The following is a 23,693-nucleotide window of genomic DNA, read 5'->3' on the forward strand; positions in this document are numbered from 1 at the left end:
GAACTGAAACACTGTGTATGAACAGCTGAGACAAAACTATATATAAACACTCATTTATTCCAGTTTAGTTTACAATGATTTTAAAGTAATGTGGAACGATTCATGTTCATGAGCTGTTACAAACACAACTATTGATTTGTCTATATATGGTCGGACTACAAGGCTCGTGTTGAGGCTCTTGGAATAATGTGTGAATTACAGCAAGAAATGATGGTTTTCCATTTTACCAAAGTGGAATAAAATCACCACAGCAAAGAAATAATGTTATTGTCTGCAGCTAAAATATATGGTGAACATGGTTTTATAATAATGTGCAAACACAACCTCACTCTGCTCTATACGAGGAGCCAACCACAGCTGTCCGGGTCTTCATCCACCACCTCCACCATCTTTGCTCATCATCATTCACTTAATTGCTGATTGGTTTAAATCAAACTCCATTACAGGTTCAACTCCATTATATAACAGCATGTTGACTTTGGATCTGGTGTGCAGTGCCACCTTAAAAGATGAGGAAACTAAGAGATTACAAAAAAAGAAGTGGAGGAGTTAAAGAGCTGCAGCAGATTAACAGTTTCTGACAGTCATGTGTTAGAAATAGGACGATTAGATGAGCTGAGGGATCCATCTACTGCTCAGTGAAGCCTCATCAGAAACAGTCTCAGTGGAAGGATGGCTCTATTGTTAAGGAAGGACACAGGCAGAAAGACTGGCGTCTGTCACACAGGAACTGGACTGAAAATCAGCTGCACATATTCATCAGTATGTGCAAACATATTATAGGTGTGGAATTCAGGACAGTACCATCAGAAGTTGATCCACTGTGCAAATGTCTGATTGGCAGTGGCTTCATTTTTCACTATGAACAAACTGCTAATGCAGCATCACAGGACGTCAGCCATGGATTGGCCTCCCCAGACCTCAACATTACTGAAACATCTTAACAGAGGATGGAAACAAAGGGAACCAACATCCAAGAAAAGAGCTGCTGCTGAAAACTTCCTCACAGAAAACACAAACAAGCTTGACTAAGAGACTCCAGGCTGTGCTGAATTATAAAGGTGGACTGACCTCCAGGGTCCTTAGTATCATATGAGCTCAGTTTGTGTCTTATATACGTTCCATTTATATAACAAAATATATAGAAAGGAGGGTGGTTTAAGATGTCTGTAGAGTTTTATTCATTATCTTTAGACAAACAAAGAAAGCACCATCCATTCGTCTCCAGTCTGTATGAAAAACAGGGGAAAGGTCAAATTAAAACTTTGAAATTCCTTTCACAATAAATCCATAAATAAACAAAATAAAACATAGAAAAGTGTTTAAACCCACTTTTCCATAAAGCTGTCAATAGGAAATGTTCCAGTAAACATGTCTGTGTTTCTGCTGTTTTCCTTTCATGCGTCCACAGCTGACAGGTAACCCTATTGGAGTCGCCATAGTGACGGGTGGCGTCTCAGCTTCAGCGTGTTGATGGGCACAGCCATGGTTACCACAGCTGGAGTTGGTGTACGGCGAGCTGTGAGAGGACAGAGATGGAGAACGCACATTTAACTCTTTAACAGGAGATACGTTACGACTAACAGACGACTGCTGTCTACATGATGTCTTTGCAGCCCTTATGCTACATGTTACACAACTTTTCTTCATGCCAACAAGACTGAGGTGCCACATAGTCGACACATACAGCTGATTATGATGCATGTTTTACTATTGCTATGTTCACATCATCTGCTTGGCTTTATCACTGGAAGCCTGGAGATCCTCTGACGTGTGCATGGCTGATGTGAAGTATGATTAGTCCTACATGACATCAACAACAGAGGCAATGAAAGCTTTGTTGTTAACAGGTTGTAGGTAAAGTCAAATGTCTACTTCTACACTTGTGTTGGGTAAAGTTCTTCTCACTGCAGCAGATTTATATCTGTGCTTTCACAGGGCGTGATGTGGAGCTCAGCGCTGAGGTGCAGGTCTCCTTGGAGACGGCATCCTGGCTGAAATATTATCATGCTTCCAAAACATTTCAGCTTTTATTTTGAAAGAAACAAGACTTGAAAACGAATCCCCTTCTTCCTCTTTGTCTTTGTTCTTCAGAGGAGTGTCACCTGGACAAACTCAGGGCTGTTCTAGAGCCTTTCTTATTATTTGACTCCATAGAAATAAAACTGAATCGAATCAAACAAAAACTCCCAAACAGCTAAAACACTTTGCTTTATTCTCTTTTTTAACAAATACGTTGAAGTCCATCCACAACAACACAGCTGAGATCTCCTTTGTAATCAAGTGTTTACATCCTTTGTACAGATCTGCATACAAAACAATCATTTACGTCCCACAGAAGTCTAGTTACACGTAACTATACAAGAACTGGTGAATGACAGAAACATAAGACACATGATCACAGGTGATAACAAAAAGAGAAAGAATTCATGTGTTAGTGATGTTTTTCAGCCCTGATGGCTCATGTTGGAGAAACAAGCTGAGGTACGTGGAAAGTTCACACACACAAGTGGGCGTGAGCGCACACACAGAGAGAAACACAACTGAAGCATCTGTTTGCTGTTTCTGCTTTCATCATCTCTGCTGCTGTGTCAGGCTGGGGTCTCTCAGTGACGTGGTTGAGGTGAAGTATGACGAGTATCCCTGATTCAGTCCATCGAGACAAAGGGCAAAGAAAGCTGTTGTTAACAAACTCTATGGTGATGTGGCATTTAGCTCTGACTCTACGCTCTGCTGAATCCTTTGAACCTGCTGATCAGTAAAGCTCTACGTGCTGCAGCAGATTGACCTCATCTGTGTTCACAGGTGTGGACCTCAGCGCTGAGGTGCAGGAGACTTTCATTCAGTTCTCCCTGCAAACAGCATCCAGCCTGGAAATACTGTCATCTTTCCCACAAATGGTGCTCTTATCTCAGAGAAGAAGTCTGATGTAAATAACTGCAATCAACAGTGATGTTCTGCACAGATCACTTTTCCATTTTGCTCTCTAGATGAGTCCCAGCTGCCTGACCTTGTGTCCAGGTGATCGTCTCACTGAGGAGCTTTTGTTCTGAAAATCTCACGTCCATCACCTGTTTCCTTTTTACTATCTCTGCTCTTTCTTTATTCACAATGCTCATAATATCACACAATTATATTCATCACCTGCATGTTTTTATCCAGCTGCTGTTAGAACCAAACAAATAAAAAGGATGAAAAGCCTGAAATCCTTTGATTTATTACATTTGAAACAAATATGAGAGCATCCCTAACAGCACAGCTGAGACCTTTGTTTTAATCAAGCCTTTGTATCGACACACTTGTAAAGATTCATATACAAAACATAATAGAATAAATCAATATAAAATACACATAATCACAAAAATGCAGCCATGTTGTGAGTTTGCATCTAAAACATGCATGTTTCCCTTTGTACAGGCAGATTTACAGCAGACAAAGCAACACGCTGATCGACTTTGACCGCTGCAAAAACAAAATACCCACCAAGTCTGAAGTCGATCAGAGGAACTGTTGACAGACTGACAGACAAACAGATGCTTGATTCATTAGTGCGATTAAATGTTCTTCTTTAGCAGCATCACTTCATGTGTTTGTGTTCCAGGAATAAAGGTCTGTTTAAACTGGACGTCTCCTCAGCATCACTCGTGCTGTCATGGTTTCAAAGCTGTGCAGAAAGAATCTGAGGGATGATACAGAGGTGACCAAAGTTACAAACATCCAGCTGTGCTGCAAATGTTTGCAGAGCTCCAAACTCTTTGGCTTTCTGCAGAGCAAGTATGGAAGAAGCACCTGAGCTAACTTCAGTTTAGACGATATGAGGAAAAATGCTGCTTCCCAAAGTTTCCTACAAGTATCCAGTTTATATTTAGAGAAGCGAAGGCTCTTTATCCTGACAACTACTCCCTGGTGGATCCCTGTCCTGTGACAGCAGCAAAGACTGTGTATCAGTATCATCAAAGCCACTTCAATAACCAGTGTTTAAAGCTCTCTAGCAGATGGACTTCAGTGGCAGCAGCCTCTGTCTGCTGTGTACAGAAGGTTCTCTGATGAAGCACACAGCAGATGCTGCACTACAACAGCAGCAGCAGCTCAGCTTCAGTTTGCTTCGACGCCCTTTTTGACCTGTGAAACAGCAGAAAATGAAACATTTCAACACCCGTTTGTTAGCGTGAGCTATTCTGCTGTTTTTCATCATTTCACAGGTGAAATAAAATCACATTTACTTCCTGTAGGAGTGATCGTGTCCAGCCTGACTGAGACCATGTGCTCCATCCTGCACAGGTAATAAACCTCTGACATGAAGGGCTGTCAAGTAGTTTTAGACAAATGGGGGTAAAAGATGTTAAAAGCTTAAAGAGAAACTACATTTTCTAAGAACTGTCTGACGTTCACCTCTCACACAGTGGATACGATTCTGCAGCTGCAGGAATAATCTTTGTGGTTATGAAACTGTCTGTCACGGTCCGGGGCAGCGGCCGTGTGGAGAGTGGAAGGAGGACTCAAAGCGCAGCACTTATTCAGGTGTGAGGGTGATTTATTGATAATAACAAACATAAAGAGGAGATGGCAAAACAGAACTACGGATGAACTAAACTGGGTGAAACTACACAAAGGAGTGGCAAACCTGAACACGAAGGGAGAACAGCAGGGAGAGCACGCAGAGGATTTCACAGGGTAGATGCAGAGTACGCAGGGTAACACAGAGGATGAACACAGGTAGGAACACAGACGACGCGACGAGGAGCAGAGGAAATCACACGCTATAAATACACAAAGAGACACTGGGAAATCACACACAGATGGGGGAAACAGCTGGACCTGATTAACCTGACGAGACAGGGGAACACTAACACCAGGGACCAACAGAGGGAGCACAAACCCAGAACCCAGTGTCTAAAATCCCAAACACAAACCATCCCAAAACAGCCATGAATAATAATGAAAGTAATAACAATAAGTACATAAACATAAAGTCACTGAGTCATGGTCGCAGGACCATGACACTGTCCATGTGTTTGCAGAAAATGTCACATGTTCAAAGCCATCCCAGCACCTGGGGTTTGTATAAGTGCAGCTGCTGGTGGGGAGATAGTCTCACTCTTCTATATAAAGAGTCAGCAGGCAGCAGATCTTCATCTGTGATCTCCTCCATCATCACGTCTTCACTCTTCAGCAGCTATGGCTTCACTTCGTGCCCTTCTGGGAGTGGTGCTGTGCTCCTCATGGTTTCTGCTTCTGCCTCAGGCCGACTTTGATTTACAGAGTCATCCATAATATTTTTTATTTTTTATTTTACTGCCCATCTATTTTCATACAAATGTCTCCGTCTTATGGAAAAGGGGTGGAGCTTATCCAACGAGGACAGGCAGGGCCCCCCCAGACAGTTTAGCAGTCTATACAGGAGGCTGACCTTTGCAACATGTACTTCTATAATGACTTCACCATTTAGGTTATTTGGTTATGTTTCACCCTGGATTTTGTGTGATAATATTTATTTTGTCCACTGATTTAAAAACAACAAACTATATGAATATAAAACAGAGTGAACAACAAAACATCAGCTTTGGAAACTTTGATGTAAAATTCTGCAGTTGTTTTCTCAGATATGGCATAAATCAAACTAACATACATCAGTGTATTATTAATGTGCACACACACACACACACACACACACGTGTTACAATAAACAGCTCTTATGCTTCTGTATGATTCTCAGTGCTTTCCATTTGCGTGTCCACAGGTTGCTGTAAGTGGTGCTTGACTGCAGTTTGCTCTCATTTCAAGTGGTTTGCTGTCACAAAGCCAACAGGAAGTCCGGCCATGGTTGAGCCAACTGAAGATGGGTTGAAGGTGGCGTCCTCGTTTCCTCTGTGAGTGCGAGAGGACAGACAAAGCAAACACCGTTTGGACAGCATTAAAATATTTACACTGATGATTAATGTTGTGTCTTTGCACCTGTAGCGATACATGTTGGAAAATGGAGACTTTAGCCACCAAGACTGACGTGCCTGGAAACTTCCCTGTGAGTACGCCCACAAAGACAGGAAACAGTTTAACCACCGCGGTTAATCCTCCATCATCATCATCCAGTATTTTTCACATCTTTTCTTCTGCTGTTTCCCTTGTTGTCAGTCACGGGGTTTGTGACTGAAATGCGTGTGGTCGACGGGAAGCCTGACGAGTACGGCCTGAATCATTCCATCAACACCGGACGGAGTGAAACCTTTGTTGAAAACAGATTATATGGTAACGTTGCATTTAGCTTCAGTAAACTGTGAAGTTACAGCAGCAGATTTACATCACGTGGCTTCACAGGAAGTAGTCTGGACCTCAGCGCTGAGGTTCAAGCAGCTCTGCTTGCAGACGGCATCCTTCCTGAAAATGTTCTTCATCTTCCTAAAACCAGAACTTTTACATTGGTGCTGAAGTTCTATATAAAAACAGCCTGAAATACAAAGTGATGTTGTGCACTGATTACCTCACACTTTCCATGTTTCCTTCTACAGAGGAGTGTCCGCCTGAGTGTTTTGTCTGATCTGTTGTTGATCGTCTCATTGACACTGCATGCAGATCTGACACCAGGGCTGGACTGGGACAAAAAATGGTCCCGGGCATTTTGACTGGAGACCGGCCCCCCAGGTATTAAAGGAAAAACCATAAAGCCTTTGAATGAAAACAAACGCTGTTGTCACAGTGATGGACGCTGTCTTGTTGGTATACATGCATCAGTCTAATAAACTTAAACCTGCACCATCCTCCCTGTCCTGCTATTCTAAACAGGAAGTAGACTGTTGGTCGAGTTAACCTCCTGAACATCTACAACACACGGTGGAAACCTGACATTAAGACAGAGACTAGAGGTGAGACATGATCATTGCTGATTACTGATGACAGATTTAGATATGTTTTCATAAACCTTTCATTTGCCACATCAATAAACAGCACGGCAGGGCAAAATATGTTTTCTAACATGGCAACCTTTAAAAAGTGAAAGGAGACAGAAAGACAGGTGAGAAAGAATCAAACGGACTTTTTGATGCATTTTACACACAGCACTGGTGCAGAATCTAGAAAATGTGGGAAACACTGGCATCATATGCAGTACTTAGTTCTGAAGAAATTATGATGGGACCCTAAAAAATGACTATGTACAATAATGGATTTCTATACATTTTACATCAGATGGAAACGTTTGTTGTAAGATTCAGATAATTATTTATTAAAAGTGAGACATTTTAAATGAGAACAAGAAAGAAAAGTATTTCTTTGTGCCCCCCTCTCCCTGTTAATGCCCTACCTGCCCCCTGGCAACACTTTGCTAGACCCGCCCCTGCACAGTTACCAGCTGTCAGCTACACAAAAAGGATCCTGGTGTTATTTGTCTCTCAGAAACAGTTCATAACTTCAACTCATTTTTGTTTTGTCATGTTTTGTTCTTTACATTGTCTTTCTTCTATATAATTGTTAAACATTTAATAAATATGTCTACAAAAAGATTTTAAAAATCAGACATTTCACACAGACACCCAAATGATTTCTGACTGATGAAGGGGGCTGAAGGTGCCCTGCTCTTGCCCAGCTTCTGCTGCTCTCTCCCTGCTCACTGTCAGCAGCTGGCAGCCTCGGTCCTGCCTGAGACTCTTCATCTATCAGTGCCAAAGAATATGGGAAATAGCAACGCACAACATGCACATTACAAAACAAGCACATGAATCAGCATTACATTCATTAGTGAAGTGCTGACGTTCGTTCCTAAACTTTGGGCCTTAATTAACATCACTGTGAACTAATGTTTGCTTTGCTTCTTAACCAGTGAAGCAGCGAGGGGCTTTCTGAGGTTCCTGCTCGTAAATGCCCAAAATGAGTCGAGTATTTCTCTGCAACTACAAACTCTGCTTTCATCAGAGGTGTAAATATTACAGCACTGTGTCAGAGTCACTGAGGCTGGAACACAGAAAAAGGAAGTAGATGTATTTATTTTTAGACTTTATTGCCTGGAACCACTTTAAAAATACGCTTTGGGTCACAATTAACTGCAGAAACCAGGAATCCACATATGAACATTATCTGTGCAGAGATTTATGCTTCTGAAGGTAAACAGTGAAAACTTGCAGCACTAAATGCACAGATAGCCAGGCGTTTCACATTTTGGGACCATCTGCCAGTTTTCATTTCTTAGGTATTGAAGAGCAGAAATGATTGAATTTTATTTACATGCTTAAAAATGTTTGCTTTTGAATATTATTTGAAGAATTACCCACACACTCAGGCACTTTGGGCCTGTTTCCCTTTGCACAACCGAGTGTTGGAAACGGGCCTTTTCTCTTTAAACTCTGAGGGGCTGTAACTTTGGCTTCTATTGGCAGATTTGCATGATTGACCCTCTTTTTAAAATAGTTTTAGCCAAGAGAATCAAGCTAACATCACTGTTTTTACGTCAGCTCACGTCACACGAGCTGTTTCAGGAAAAGTCCTCCTGTCACACAGCAATGCCTACATGAATCACACCACTCTGCTTAAATAATAATAATAATGTTTAGTGAAGCAGGTGAAGCAAAGGGCTGCTTTTAATAGGCTGGGAGACCCAGGTGTGCTGCTTTAGCTGCTGAGCCTCTCATGCTAGCCTCCATCTATAAGCTGGGATCACAGGAGCACTGCAGTCCTGACTAGATCAAGGATTGTTATTCATGCAGGTGACAAAAGTTTACATTCACAGAGTCATAGGATTGAGCCTGGTTTGAAAAGCAGCTGTTTAATGCAGCTGCTTAGAGTTCACACACAGTAGAAGAATCAGACTTGAGTCACATTTCAAACACTGGAAAAATACTCAGCAAGTAACAATGAAAACAGCACAGACTCAGTATATCCTGTTCAGTCCTGTGTTTGATATGAATGTGCTGTTCAGAGAGGATCTCATGTCCTCTTTTACAAAGCCTTTGTTTCATGATGTTTGTGTATAAATGAATGTAGGTGTGTTTCTAAGTGTGAAGGAGCCCTGGGAGAAAAGACTGAAGCTTGTGCCAAAGAACAAACAGGAAAGAAAGATCAGCATTAATGAAGACGAGCACAGAAGGAGCCCAAGCACGTGTTGCTTTTTCAGATTTCTCTAAAAGTGTGTGTTCATTTGTTCCATCCTTCACAACAAACAACAGCTGACAGACACACATGCACTCTGTGTCACTTCACAGGGGCTGATGAAAGTGGACACAGTAAAGGGAGAGCTGGACCTGCTCTACACATCCTGCACTCTGTTAACAGACTTTATTCTGCAGCATCAACAGATAAAAATATATGAAGATATAGAAACGTTTAACATTGTGACTGTTCACATTAGTGAAGCTGTTACTTTGCTGCCAGGTGGGAAAAGAAGCCTAAAGCTGAGTCTGATTAAACATCTGCTGCACCAGAGAGTTTCATGGCCCTGCTTTATCCTGTGCTTGCTGACCACCTCGTCCTGAAACCTCTTCATCATCCTCACAGTCGTGTGAAGAAAGAGGGAAGCAGGTGGAAACCATCTGTGCTGCTGTGTTCACTTGTGTGTGTGCGTCTATGGTCATATCTAATGTGTACCTACAGACAAACACAAACACCTGGCATTGCACAAGAGTCTCTATGGAGCAACCTGCAGATGTCAGAGATGTGATTAGAGGGTAAAGTGGACTAGTGAGAGCATCTATGTTGTTGTTGTCTGCTGGGGGACAGCATCAGCTCCAGAGATGCATCAGGATCAGCAAACTAATCTGCAAGGCTGCAAGTGTCACTGAAGGAGTTTGAGTCAGTGAGGGACTCAAACTCACACAGCTGGTCAAGAAGGCTCAGCAGCTGCTGTATTTCCTGAGGAGGCTGAGGAAATTTGGTATGTTGGCCAAGATCCTCAGCAGGTTCTACAGCTGCACTGTGGAGAGCAGCCTGACCAGCTGCATCACTGCATGGTACGGCAGCACTACTGCAAACCGCAAACGCCTGCAGAGAGTGATAACAACTGTGGAGAAGATCATCAGGACCCCGCTGCCCTCTCTGCAGAGCAGCTACCATCACAGAGTCCAGAGGAGAGACACACCTCTGCCCTCGAGACGAAGGTTCAGAAGTGTGAAATGTAGAACATCCAGACTCAACAACTCCATCTTCCCCACTGCTATCAGACTCCTGAACAGCTGACCGACCTCAAACTGCAGTTTGCACATCAGGTCACTTTGCACACTAAGTTCATTTTGCACATTAAACTCCATGTACATCCATGTACATCGACATCTGCAGACCACACGTGTCTTCAGTTACTTATTTGTACTTATTTGCAGTTATTTATCTTTTTATTTTATTTTTTTAAGTTATTTTTTATCCTTATTTTATCTTTTGATTTATTCTTATCTTGTTCTTTTAACCATTATCTAACTTGGCATTGTGCACGGTGTGTTTAGATTCAGTTTAAATTCAGGGACACGGAGCCCCTGTTGATCCTCTACCTAATCACACGAGCCACGGTGTGAGAACGGGTGTGGGTCACAATCAGCCAAGGTTTTGGGTGAACCCATTGTGAGATCTAGCCCCACCCCATCATGTGATTTCCTGTGATCAAATGTCCCAGGATGTGAGTGGGCGTTAAGACGTCCATGTCCCTCATCAAGCAACTTAAAGAAGTCCAGACGCTTTTCTTTCCAAGCTCCTTCAACAACATCATTCATAGAACAGCTTCCAGCTTCTTTTGCTCGGCTACAGTTTGGATGGATTTGCAGATGCAACAAGACTAAAATGGTTAGGGTCAGGAGGTCAAAGGTCAGAGCTCCTGTGGGTCTGAGGGCGGCCTCACGCTGGAGAAGGATGAAGGAGTCTGACCTGAGCCAGTGTTTGACATGAACACATCAGCACTGCTGTCAGTGAGCCTAACGACAGCCGTTAGCATCATTTCAGTGTTTCAGTCATAAAAACACTTCCTGTCACTGTGGTGGTTACAGTGACATCATGCAGTTTGTGCTTTGACCTCCAGAGGGCGACAAATCAGCACAGACAGAGAGCTCCATTCAAACTTTGCTGCCATCAGGAATAATTCTTCAAATATAATCATCAGTGTTTGAGCAGTTATGATATCAGGGACAATCTAGACATGTGTGACAATACTGAACATGTCACATGACACACCTCAAACATCATGTGATCCACTCTCAGTCTGCACTTTCATTCATGACTTCAACAGGTTGAAACGAGCTTTGAAGAAACATCAGTGAAATAAATCTTTCATGGATTCATGTGAGCAGCAGATGAACTTTGTACCAACAACATCTTCAATAACAGAGTCTGAATGAAGCTCAGGTGTTGATGCTGCTCACTGATTGGACGCTTGCTTTCAGCTCTGCTCTCAGTCTTTACTGCACAGGTGAAGGTAGAAAGTGTGACTGGATCTATAGACTGGAAACAGAGAAACATGCTGAACATTTGAAGCTTTGCAGCAGAAATGTTCATGTTACAAATACAGCAGAGCTGATCTGGGATCAGTGTGTTCACACCTGCAGCTACAACAAGGTTTCATGTCTCCACACGTCAGCATGTGAACTTTACTCTGACTCAGTCTGAGCAGTCAGACGGCATATTTTTAAAGTTAACACATCAGCACACACAGAGCTGAGCCCCTCCCACCTGTGCTGAGTTTCAGGTGGAGCCCCGCCTCCTTCCAGGAAGCAGCTCACCTGTGTGTCCCTGTTTAGTGTCCAGGTGTGGAGTGGAGCTTGTTGTTGGTGTGAAGAAACTGTAAGTTTGCTTTGTTTCCTCCTTTAACAGTTTGTCTTTAGGAACTTTACTGTTTGTTCAGCTCGTGTTTGATTTCTTCACACAACAAACTGTGTGTGTTTGTATTTCCGGTCTCTCCATTAAAGTCAGTGTGTAATGTTTCCTGGCTAACATCAGCTGTGTGCAGCTTAGTTCAGCACAAATCTGCCGCTCCATAGTTCACGGTAACGGACTCACAGCTGGACCAACGAGGCCGAGTGTGTCCGCCACTCTGAGCTACGTTCGTGTTTGTGTACTTGTAGTTTGTACTTTGAGTTCACTCAGAGCCCACAGAGGACGCAGCGTACGTGATGACGTCACAGCCCTTTACCTCCTTTACTGTCACTGTGATTAATATTTACACACGAGACACCTGCAGAGCTCTGACGCTAAGCTAGCACACAGCATGCTAACACTAAGCTAACACTAAGCTAACCAAGAACCCAGAGTGAGTTAAAGCTGAGTAAACACTGACCCCAGACCAGCACCGTGATAAAGTGAGCTGCTGCTGCTGAACTTGAACAGGTAACAAAGTGATGAGCAGTCAGGCTGCAGGTTTCTACCTGTTCATGTTTCTACAGTAGAATCACTTTGAAGTGTCTTTGTGCTGTTTCATCTTTGATTTGTGTTCATAAACACTCAGAGAAACATCACGTGACCTCATCAGGATCTGTGTTGGTGTGTGGGGCTGTACCTCAGCTTTATGTTGTTACATGCTCATTTGTTCATTTTAACATCAAAGTAATGTTATGAGGAGTAATGAAGTAACGTACTCCATTACTTTTAATCAAAGTGTTCTGTGTAATATGTGTAATAATGACTGTTTTGAGTAATGACCAACACTGATCACAACAAAGAGGAAATGCCTCCAACATGCACAAACATTTGAGCCACAACATGCAGTTAATGTGCACAAATGTCTTTGATATGCTGCTCAGTGATGGTGGTGACTGTCAGAGCAGAGCTACTGAGAATCAATAAGTAATATCAATGATGGGATCAGAATCACTAAATTCTTCTCATCCCTGTCAGTATCATACATGTGCTGTATAATGTGATAAATGTAGAGGTGCTGGCTGTTCTCTCACTCTGCTGTTTAGCTGTAAAGGATGCCTCCCTGCCTTTGTCTCATTCATGACCTTTAATAGTCTCTTCTAACATGCAGAGATCTGTATGATCTGTTTCATAGAGTCTAACCAGCCTGTACAGGTAACAACAACAGTCACTGCATCACTGACACACAAACGTCATCTCTGTCAATAACAACATTCATACATGGAATAAAAACACATCAGTGGATCATTGCTGGAGCTGATGTTTGTGCTCCTGGTGCAAAGGCTCTCAGTTTCCTCCTTGAAATAACATCAGTGGTGGGTCAGCGACATGCTTTCTTTCCCTCTCAGGTTTAAATATCTGGGACTCTCCACCGTTTGGTTTTAGAGCTGAAGAAGCTTCTCAGATGAAACGTCTTCCAGAAACTTAAAGACGTCTCTTTTCTCTCCAAGCTCCTTAGATCACATGACCTGGATGACTGAACCTACAGACATATTGACCTGGTTTCATGGTCACATGACAGGTCAGAGGTCAGCGACTGTAACTCAGTTTCTCCTGTTAATGTGAACTCACTGAGTGTTTGTGGTTTACCTCTCAGACTGACTGAAGATGATGATGGAGGAAGAGGAGGACAGAGCAGAGTCTGCAGGGTCCAGCTGTCCGTCTGTGAGGAGTGACCGGTCCAAAGGTCGAAATCCAGCCTTCAGTGGTGAACCTGGAGCAACGAGGTCAGAGAGCTGAACTCACTGAGTAACAGAAATAATTCTGCACTGACATTATAATCAGTGTTGACTCTGGTTGATTGTCTGACTGTGTTTGTGAGCTGAGAGGAAATGAAAATGAGTTTGTAACAAAAATCAGTTTTGTCCAGTTTTCCTGTAAAAAGCTGAACTCTAATCTAAGAGGATGTTACTGACAGGAAACAGCTGCATTATCTGCAGTCTGTGTGATCACAGCTGCTTCAATCATGTTTGTGTCTGCAGAGGTCAGAGGTCACAGTCTGCAGGGTCCAGCTGTCCGTCTGTGAGGAGTGACCGGTCCAAAGATCTAAATCCTCCAGCCTTCAGTGGTGAACCTGGAGCAACGAGGTCAGAGAGCTGTGATGACTCCTTTACATGTTTGTGTTTCCTGGATAAATATGACCTGAAACATCCTCAGATTGTTACAAAGATTCATTAAAAAGAAAACAATGAAAGAGAAAAGATCCAAATGTTCGACTTGGTCATTTGCTGTTTGAGGACAGTGATGCTCATATCTGTGGGGAAAGTGTGACCTGAGTGGGTTCATGTTTGTCTTTAAAGAACAGAGCTGCTCTGATTCTCTTTGTGTCTGATCTGTTAAACAGTCTGAGAGGTCACACAGAGACCCAGCAGCTAAAGCCTGGATCATACTGGCTGCTGTTACTCCATCAGGACAACACTGAACCACAGTGGTGTGGATGTAGTGGATAAATCCCACCATACTGATGCTCAGAGTTAACCACAGGGAACAAAACCAGATGTTACCTTCAGATTGTGACCTTTGGAGTGGACGATGCAGATTTCAATAGAGAATAAATGTTGTTGTTTTTCAGCTGTGAAGAAAGAATCTAATTTTCTGAACTTAAGAATTTATGATGCTGGAAACAACATGGAGACTATAACACAACATTTCCACTGTGTTCATAGAATGAATGTAAAACTGTCAGACATTCATTAAATATGCAAAATGTCTACAGAAGCATCAGAGGGTCAGACGTGAAGCACTCAGTGATTTTGATCAAATGACTCATCAGTTATTGATCTGTACTACACTGATCTACCACGTTAGTAAAGCTGGTGTTCTGGTGGTGGAGGGAGACTCGGATCATGTTCTGGTTTTGGAGCAGTGATCTGCTGATGGTTCAGTTTGATGAGCTTCTTCAAAATCATCCCTGACATCACCACTGAAAGGACGTCCATGAAAACAGACTGAAAATTACTGATATGTTCACAATCTGAGAGTTTAAAACTTGACAGACTTGATTCAGATGAAGTTATTTGAGCAGAAACTCCTGGATCTTTATCCTGTGTTGATCTAATCCTTCATGGTTCCTCCACAGAGTGGACCAGCAGAGCTCAGAGGTTCCCAGTGGTCAGTCTGCCCAGCAGCATCAAACACAGCTGGACTCCATATTTATGGTCTGTACATGTACAACAACTACTTTATTATTAATATTAATAATAATGCATTTATTTATAGGTCCCTTTCAGAACACCAAGGACTCTGTGGACTAAATGACCAAAAGAAAACAAACTTTGAAATCAGACGGTGCAAATGTGATCACAGGGAAACGTTTTAAACATCGAGGCTTTAAACAGAAACCAAAGTGAAACAGTTTGTAGTCGAGATCAGTGGGAATGAAGCTGAATAACTGTTTCTTCAATAACTTTGAGCAATAAATGACAAATATGATGGAAATTAGCAGCATTAGCACTTACTAATGATGTGAGCTGACACTCGGCTGTATTGAGACGACCACATTAGGTGGTCCTCAACTGTAATGGAAACCAGTGGATCCAGTCCAGTCGTGGCGACCTGTGGTGAGTCGATCTGAGCAGCTACTAATGGAAACAGGGCCATAGATGTGTTTGTGCTTAATAACAGTGAATCACATGAGTTTTACATTACAGTTAAAATCTCATGTTGTTTGTTAAAGTGTGCAGTTCAGGGTGTGTTACTAAAACACTTTCCAAAGACCCAGCCCCCATAAAAAGCAGCCAATCAGCTTCTAAGAGTTACACACCCACACATATCTATCAGGTTAACTCTGGTCTAACACACTTGGATTTAGCTTGAAGAGTGTTCCTGTACGAGGACTGAAAATGATTTAAAAAGCAGCCAATGTCCAAAGAACAACTTTGACACACCTTCATAAAACCTGCAGAGCAAAGAAAAACTAGCTGAAAGTCTGGCTGCTCTTATAAGATAAGATAAGATAAGATAACTCTTTATTGTCATTGCACAGTCATACATAGTACAGTAGTACAATGAAATTGGAAAAACTGTCCTACGTCGGCACTACATATAACACAACACGACACGATATGACACATCACAACGTAACAAACAACACAACACAGTATATTAACTTAGTATAAAAAAGAAGAATAAGTGTATGTGTATTGCACACTGTTATTATTGCACATTAATTATTATTGCACCTTGTTATAAATATAAATATTATTGTTATCGTTTTAAACATTGTTACCTCCCCCTAAAAAGTCCAGGGAGGTAGGCAGTCAGGTCAGCTATTTACATTGATTAGGGCTATTGCCCTGTTGTAAAAGCTGTCCTTGAGTCTATTTGTTCGGGACCTCAGCAGCCTGAACCTCCTGCCAGACGGCAGCAGCTTAAACACCCGGTGTCCTGGGTGTGTGCAGTCCCGTAGGATGCTGCGTGCCCTCTTGAGACAGCGAGTGCTGTACAGGTCCTTCAGGGAGGGAAGAGGATGTCCAATGATTTTTTGGGCCATGTTGATGACCCTCTGGAGTGCCTTTCTGTGTGCTGTGGTGCAGCTGGAGAACCACACACCGATGCAATATGTCAGCACACTTTCAATGGAGCAGCGGTAGAAGACGGTCAGCAGCTCCTTCTTCAGGTCCATTTTTCTGAGGATTCTCAGAAAGTGGAGACGCTGTTGGGCCTTCTTTAAGACCGCAGAGGTGTTAGAGCTCCATTGGAGGTCTGTGTCTATGTGCACACCCAGAAACTTGAAACTGGAGACCCTTTCCACGCACTCCCCGTTGATGCTGACAGGCTGCAGCTCGGACTTCCTCCTTCTGAAGTCAACTACCAGTTCTTTTGTTTTGGTGGTATTGAGGTCCAGGTTGTTGTCTGCACACCAATCTGACAGCCTCTGAACTTCAGCTCTGTATGCAGTCTCATCTCCCCCTGAGATGAGCCCCACCACAGTGGTATCATCTGCAAACTTGATGACTGTGTTGTCTGGGTGGGAACTAACACAGTCATGTGTGTACAGAGTGTACAGTAGGGGACTCAGTACACAGCCTTGTGGAGAGCCGGTGTTGAGGCTGAGGGCTGAGGAAAGATGAGGCCCCACTCTAACTCTCTGTACACGGTCTGAGAGGAAGTCTCTGATCCAGCGGCAGGTGGTGGAAGGAAGTCCAATTTCCAGCAGTTTATCTATTAGTCTGTCCGGGAGTATCGTATTGAAAGCAGAGCTAAAGTCAACAAAGAGCAGCCTGGCGTAACGGCCCTGCACTTCCAGGTGAGAGATGGTGGTGTGGAGCGTTGTAGCAATGGCATCTTCAGTTGATCTGTTAGCTCTGTATGCAAACTGGAGCGGGTCGAGTGTGGGTGGCAGGCAGGACATGATGTGACGTCGGACCAGTTTCTCGAAGCACTTCATTATAACAGGTGTTAGAGCAACTGGTCTAACTGAGGCTGCTAATGTTAGTACGCTTTGGCAGTGGGACAATTGTGGCTGACTTTAGGCACGGCGGGATGCAGGACTGGGACAGTGAAGTGTTGAAGATCTTAGTGAAGACCCCAGCCAGCTGGTCTGCACACTCTTTTAGGACCTTTGCGGTTACCCCATCTGGTCCGGTGGCCTTCCTGGGGTTCACTGCCCTCAGTGTGCGCCTCACCTCATATTCCTGCACTATGAGGCTTGGGCTGCTGCTGTCCGATGTTTTTGCTGCTGCTGCCTCTGGTCCCTTCACCTCAAAGCGTGCGAAGAAGTGGTTCAGCTCCTCTGCAAGCTCCGCGTTACCCTCAGTCAACGTGGTATTGCCAGGTTTGTAGTTGGTTAAGTGCTGAACTCCCTGCCATACCTGTCGTGAGTTGTTGGTGGTGAAGTGGTCTTCGATCCTTCTCTTGTACGCTGCCTTGGCCTCTCTGATGCCTCTTTTCAACTGAGATCTGGCTGCACTGTACTGCATACCATCACCGGATCTAAAAGCGGCGTCACGTTGCTTCAGCAGGACCTGGACCTCTTTAGTCATCCAGGGTTTCTGGTTGGAATACACCCGGAGACGTTTGTCCACAGTGACACTGTTGACACAGAAGTTAATATATGAGAGCACTGATGTTGTGTGCTCTTCAAGGTCCTGATGTTCGAACACGCTCCAGTCCGTGTTTTCAAAACAGTCCTGCAGCTGATGTGATGCACCTTCTGGCCAGGTTTTCACAGTTTTTGTGACTGGGGGGGCTCTTCTCCTAATGGGAGTGTATGCAGGGATCAACAGCATGGACATGTGGTCTGACAAACCTAGATGTGGTAGAGGGGTTGCTCTGTAGCCTTTTTGGATGTTGCTGTAGGCTTTATCCAATGTGTTTTTCCCCCTCGTTGCACATTTAATATGCTGTTCAAATCTGGGGAATACTGACCTTAAATCAGCATGGTTGAAGTCCCCAGCTATAATGTGCACTGCGTTTGGATGGGAGTTCTGCTGGTTGCTTATTGTCTTGTGCAGCTCCTCCATGGCAGAGTTAGCATTAGCATCGGGTGGTACATACACGGCCGTTACCATGACAACAGTAAACTCGCGAGGTATGTAGACGGGTCTGCACTTCACAGTCAAGTATTCCAAATCCGGGGAACAGTGGCTGTCTACAGTCTTTGTGTTTTTGCACCAGCTGTCATTGGTGTAGATGCATAAACCCCCTCCTTTGATCTTACCGGAGTGGCCGTTCCTGTCGTGACGGTGAACCGTGCGGCCTGCTAGCTCAATAGCCGAGTCCGGAATTGATGGCTGCAGCCAAGTCTCTGTGAGTAATATTATGCTGCTGTCCCGTACACACTTATTGACTGCAATTTGTAATCTCAGTTCGTCGATTTTGTTGGTTATGGACCTGACGTTGGAGAGGAAAATACTCGGAAGCGGTGGCTTAAATGGCTGTTTCTTTAGCCGAGCTAGTGGACCCGCCCTGCAGCCACGCTTTTGCCTCCTTTGTTTACGTTTCCTCTTTGTCTTGCCGCTGGGAAGAACCAACCACGGAGACCCTGGAGCTCTTATTATGTCCTCCGGAATGCTGTGAAAGTGGTGGTAGTCCGATGTAATGCTCCTTGCACAGCGTAATCCCAAACTCAAAAGGTCCTGACGACTGTAGGTGGACTCTACTCGATGTATAATGATAAAAAGCACACACATCCACACAGATACACGTAGAGAAAGTAAAAAACAAAACACCGAACGTGAGGAGCAGTGAGCCGCTGCGTCTGTGCGCGCCGCCATCTTGGTAATCCTACATTTCATGTAGGATTACCAAGATTATGAAAACTACAGAGAAATTATGGGTCGCTCAACACTTGTGCACAATATAAGAGTTTAAATAAATCTAAAGAATAACTCAAAATCCTACAATCATACTGAGAAAATCATCTACAGCTAACTATCCAAGTGGATTTGTTTAAGACAGCTCCATCTGCTGGTGGCCCTCTGCAGGTGCATGAAAGGGGCGTGTTTATAGTGAAAGTAGTAGAGGAAGTAAACCCCACGGGAAGGAGGAGGACTCTCAGTGGCTTCCAGCTCATATTCAGACATTTGACTTCTCACTGAAAGCAGCAAGTTTGAGTGTCTGTACCTTAGTTAGAAGAGATAACATGTCAGTAGTAATTAGAGTTGATTGAGCAGTGCTGTCCTTGTAATGTAGTTTATGATTTTTATGGACAAGTCCAGTTTTTCTGTAGAGCCTCTCAAGTTGGTGACAGCAGCAGTGGAAGTTCACGTGTAAACCAGAGCAGCAAATCAGGTCCAAATGTGTTGTTCACAGTGAATGGGATCATCATTGGCTGCTATGTTAACCTCCTGCAGCAGGATGTCTTTGGTCAGAGAATGGATAGATCACGAAGTCATTGTTGAGTTTAGGGAGACAGTAGACAGTTGGAGGAGGTTCAGCCAGTTGACACACAGTAGATAAAATAACTGAAGGCAGGAGCAGACACCTGTATGACTTTCCACCTCTCACATAGATTATTTCCCTGGGCAGCGCCACAGGGCTGGTAGATGTAAACAAAGCTGGAGGAGAGGATTTATTCATCTGAGAAAAGTCACAGAGTTGTGTCTTGATGCTCAATCATCCAGGTACGTAAATCCCAAAAAGCTTGATTCTGTTCATCTGGATGTTTTCAGTGGGAGAAACGTTTCATCATCATCAGGTGACTTCTTCAGTCTCAGCTGACTGCAGGTTTCAATCTTATAAACAGGACATTTGTATGACTGAAACCAGCCCACTGAAGGAACAATGGGCTGGGAGGTCAGTTCATTGATCATTGGTACGCATATTGTCATGACCATTGATCAATGGTTGTTGATCAATGGTCATGAGTCCAGTTCACAGAGAGCTGGGGAATGGCTGCAATCACAGCATGTAAGATGGTGACAAATGTACCCTTAGGCCCCTCCTCCATTCAGAGATGGTCTTTCCTTTTCACATAAATGGCCTCCTTGACTCCGCCCTCAAACCAGCGTTCACATTTACTCAGGACCTTCTTGATGTGAAGTTCTTCTGCTTCGCTGGCTGCTGTGTCTGTGGGGATGGTGTTTGTTCTGTGTTGTTGTGTCCTGATGACGCCCAGTTTGTGCCCCAGTGGATGATGAGAGTCAAACCTTAAATACTGATCTGTATGCGTAAACAGAGTGAACCTTTAAGACCAGTTGTCTGTACGATCAACTCAGTCACCTGAAACATCTCCAAGTTTCTGGCTTTGATCATCAACCTGTTGGTAGTTCAGCTCTGAACACCAGTGAAATGTTTCTCCCACTGAAATCGCTGCATTCATATGAACAGCATCAACGTTTTGGGATCATGGAGTTGTGGACAAAGTCTCAGTTAATCAGATAAAGTCAAACCTATAATTGGTAAAGAGTTCGTGGATGATATGCCCCTTGATCGTAAAGAAGTGGATGTTGTGTGGACTAAAGTTCAGAGTGGTGGGTCATTCATAAATATTCTGTTCCAGCTGCTGGAGGACAACATCATCACTTTTGTGAAGAACGAGCTGAAGAAGATCCAGAAGGCTCTGAATCCAAATAAGCCCCAGTGCTTGGAGTTTCAGAGGGAGGATGATGAGCAGAGGAGAAACAGCAGAGAGGCATTTGTGAAGATCACAGTGGACTTCCTGAGGAGAATGAAACAGGAGGAGCTGGCTGACCGTCTGCAGAGACGTAAGAGGATTTATCTAAAGATTTAAGCTGCTGGATAAATGAGAGACTTGTGACACCAGTGTGTTCAGTCATTTCTCAGTGGGTCAGAAATTGTCATCAGCATTTTGTAAAATATGATTGTTAAAGTTGTATTTTTATTATTATTATTCAGAACTTCCAGCTGCTGTTTGTCATCGTAACCTTAAATCCACCCTGAAGAAGAAGTTCCAGTGTGTGTTTGAGGGCATTGCTAAAGCAGGAAACCCAACCCTCCTGAATCAGATCTACACAGAGCTCTACATCACAGAGGGAGGGACTGCAGAGGTCAATGATGAACATGAGGTCAGACAGATTGAAACAGCATCCAGGAAACCAGACAGACCAGAAACAACCATCAGACAAGAAGACATCTTTAAAGCCTCACCTGGAAGAGATGAACCAATCAGAACAGTGCTGACAAAGGGAGTGGCTGGCATTGGGAAAACAGTCTTAACACAGAAATACAGCCTGGACTGGGCTGAAGACAAAGCCAACCAGGACATCCAGTTCATATTTCCATTCACTTTCAGAGAGCTGAATGTGCTGAAAGAGGAAAAGTTCAGCTTGGTGGGACTTGTTCATCGCTTCTTTACTGAAACCAAAGAAGCAGGAATCTGCAGCTTTGAAGACTTCCAGGTTGTGTTCATCTTTGATGGTCTGGATGAGTGTCGAGGTCCTCTGGACTTCAACAACACTAAGAGTGTGACTGATATTACGATGCCCACCACAGTTGATGTACTTCTCACAAGCCTGATCAGGGGGACGCTTCTTCCCTATGCTCACGTCTGGATAACCACACGACCTGCAGCAGCAGACCAGATCCCCCCTGAGTATGTTCACAGGGTGACAGAGGTCAGAGGGTTCACTGACCCACAGAAGGAGGAGTACTTCAGGAACCGATTCAGAGATGAGGAGCAGGCCAGCAGGATCATCTCCCACATCAAGAAAGCTCGAAGCCTCCACATCATGTGCCACATCCCAGTCTTCTGCTGGATCACTGCTACAGTTCTGGAGGATGTGCTGGAAACCAGAGAGGGAGGACAGCTGCCCAACACCCTGACTGAGATGTACATCCACTTCCTGGTGGTTCAGGCCAAAGTGAAGAAGGTCAAGTATAATAGAGGACGTGCAACAGATCCACACTGGAGTTCAGAGAGCAGGAAGATGATGGAGTCTCTGGGAAAACTGGCTTTTGATCAGCTGCAGAAAGGAAACCTGATCTTCTATGAATCAGACCTGACAGAGTGTGGCATCGATATCAGAGCAGCCTCAGTGTACTCAGGAGTGTTCACACAGATCTTTAAAGAGGAGAGAGGACTGTACCAGGACAAGGTGTTCTGCTTCATCCATCTGAGTGTTCAGGAGTTTCTGGCTGCTCTTCATGTCCATCTGACCTTCAGCAACTCTGGACTCAATCTGCTGGAACAACAACAAACAACCTCCAAGAAATCTGAAACAGGAGAATCTGCAGAGAAACACTTCTACCAGAGTGCTGTGGACAAGGCCTTACAGAGTCCAAATGGACACCTGGACTTGTTCCTCCGCTTCCTCCTGGGTCTTTCACTGCAGACCAATCAGGCTCTCCTACGAGGTCTGCTGACACAGACAGGAAGTAACTCACAGACCAATAAGAAAACAGTCCAGTACATCAAGGAGAAGCTCAGTGAGGATCTGTCTGCAGAGAAAAGCATCAATCTGTTCCACTGTCTGAATGAACTGAATGATCGTTCTCTAGTGGAGGAGATCCAACAGTCCCTGAGATCAGGAAGTCTCTCCACAGATAAACTGTCTCCTGCTCAGTGGTCAGCTCTGGTCTTCATCTTACTGTCATCAGAAGAAGATCTGGATGTGTTTGACCTGAAGAAATACTCTGCTTCAGAGGAGGCTCTTCTGAGGCTGCTGCCAGTGGTCAAAGCCTCCAACAAAGCTCTGTAAGTAAACATGAACTCATCGCTTCATTCTTAAAATCATGGGAAATAAATCAGAGGTGCTCAGTTCAAAGAACACTACCACTTTAGAAAAATTAAAAAATAGTCACTAAAATAGTCATGATACTTTAAATATTTCTCTCCAGCAGGACATGTCAGCATTTCTGAAATATTTTTGTCTTCAACTCGAATCAAAGCACAATCCAGATCCAGCCTATAAGAACATGAGCTCTGATCCTTCAGCCCCTCTGACAGGTTTATTATCCTCAAGTTGTTCACTTGTCTCCAACAACCAGGAGTCTAGCTCTGTTTTTTAAAGCAAATACTTGAGCTACCAGACTGCACCTACATCGTTTTCAGATGTTCTTATTTTAAGGTCTGGTTTGTGTCTCATCTTTATTGCAATCCCCCATGTCTCTCTGTTTTTCAAATATAAATCTGTTACCTCGGTGTGGCCAGAACAACATGGTGAACCCAAAATACAGACAAAGGTGAAGGAACTGAATATTACTAGACGTGAAGGCTTTATTTACACACAGGAACTTGACACTTGGAATTTTTTAACATGAACTGTGAACTATGGCGGAAGTCAAGCACTTGAAGCTGTGAGCATGAAGTGGGCTCTGTGGTAGGTTTCCGGAAATGGGTCTTGGTTGATGGTAATCTGAGTCACTGTAACAGAGGTAGAGCAGCATCAGAAAGATCACTGGTGGAGGTTACAGTAAGTGAACGAGGTTATCTTCAATGTCTTATTTCTCCAATTTCTGATGTGTCCACCTTTGCA

General features: G+C 43.7%; 4 protein-coding genes and 1 long non-coding RNA gene across 5 annotated transcripts in view; 3 read left to right on the forward strand and 2 right to left on the reverse strand.

Annotated features, from left to right (window-relative positions):
- Positions 1-1,171: 1,171 nt before the first annotated feature.
- Positions 1,172-3,784, reverse strand: LOC309702549. Its single transcript, XR_014275613.1, has 3 exons — positions 3,484-3,784; positions 1,333-1,519; positions 1,172-1,229 (listed from the first exon to the last, which is right to left on the reverse strand). It is a non-coding gene; the product is annotated as an uncharacterized lncRNA (long non-coding RNA).
- A 7,946-nt stretch (positions 3,785-11,730) lies between these two features.
- LOC309702186 (protein NLRC3-like) overlaps positions 11,731-23,693 on the forward strand; it is a 374,484-nt gene continuing 362,521 nt past the window's right edge. The window contains exon 1 of the mRNA XM_082526675.1: positions 11,731-11,746. The gene's annotated coding sequence lies outside the window, so the exon portion shown is untranslated. The remainder of the gene's footprint in view (positions 11,747-23,693) is intronic.
- The window catches only part of LOC309702174 (NACHT, LRR and PYD domains-containing protein 3-like), a 126,514-nt gene continuing 116,086 nt past the window's right edge, over positions 13,266-23,693 (forward strand). The window contains exons 1-3 of the mRNA XM_082526646.1: positions 13,266-13,336; positions 13,412-13,541; positions 13,797-13,901. Of these exons, the coding sequence (XP_082382772.1) occupies positions 13,423-13,541; positions 13,797-13,901 (224 nt within the window). The 5' untranslated portion in view covers positions 13,266-13,336; positions 13,412-13,422. The remainder of the gene's footprint in view (positions 13,337-13,411; positions 13,542-13,796; positions 13,902-23,693) is intronic.
- On the reverse strand, positions 17,229-19,032 carry LOC309697240 (uncharacterized protein; the record flags this gene model as incomplete). Its single annotated transcript, XM_082518996.1, has 2 exons — positions 18,184-19,032; positions 17,229-18,012 (listed from the first exon to the last, which is right to left on the reverse strand). The coding sequence occupies exons 1-2, from the start codon at positions 19,029-19,031 to the stop codon at positions 17,229-17,231; spliced, it is 1,632 nt and encodes a 543-aa protein (XP_082375122.1). The 5' UTR covers position 19,032.
- Positions 20,678-23,693, forward strand: part of LOC309697249 (NLR family CARD domain-containing protein 3-like) — a gene marked incomplete at its 5' end in the record, with an annotated part of 36,384 nt that continues 33,368 nt past the window's right edge. Inside the window, 2 exons of the mRNA XM_082519006.1 lie at positions 20,678-20,729; positions 21,115-22,912. Coding sequence (XP_082375132.1) covers positions 20,678-20,729; positions 21,115-22,912 — 1,850 coding nt within the window. The remainder of the gene's footprint in view (positions 20,730-21,114; positions 22,913-23,693) is intronic.

Source organism: Aulonocara stuartgranti (genome assembly GCF_965226115.1).
Source record: "Aulonocara stuartgranti genome assembly, chromosome: 3".
In the NCBI taxonomy this organism is placed as follows: Eukaryota; Metazoa; Chordata; class Actinopteri; order Cichliformes; family Cichlidae; genus Aulonocara; species Aulonocara stuartgranti.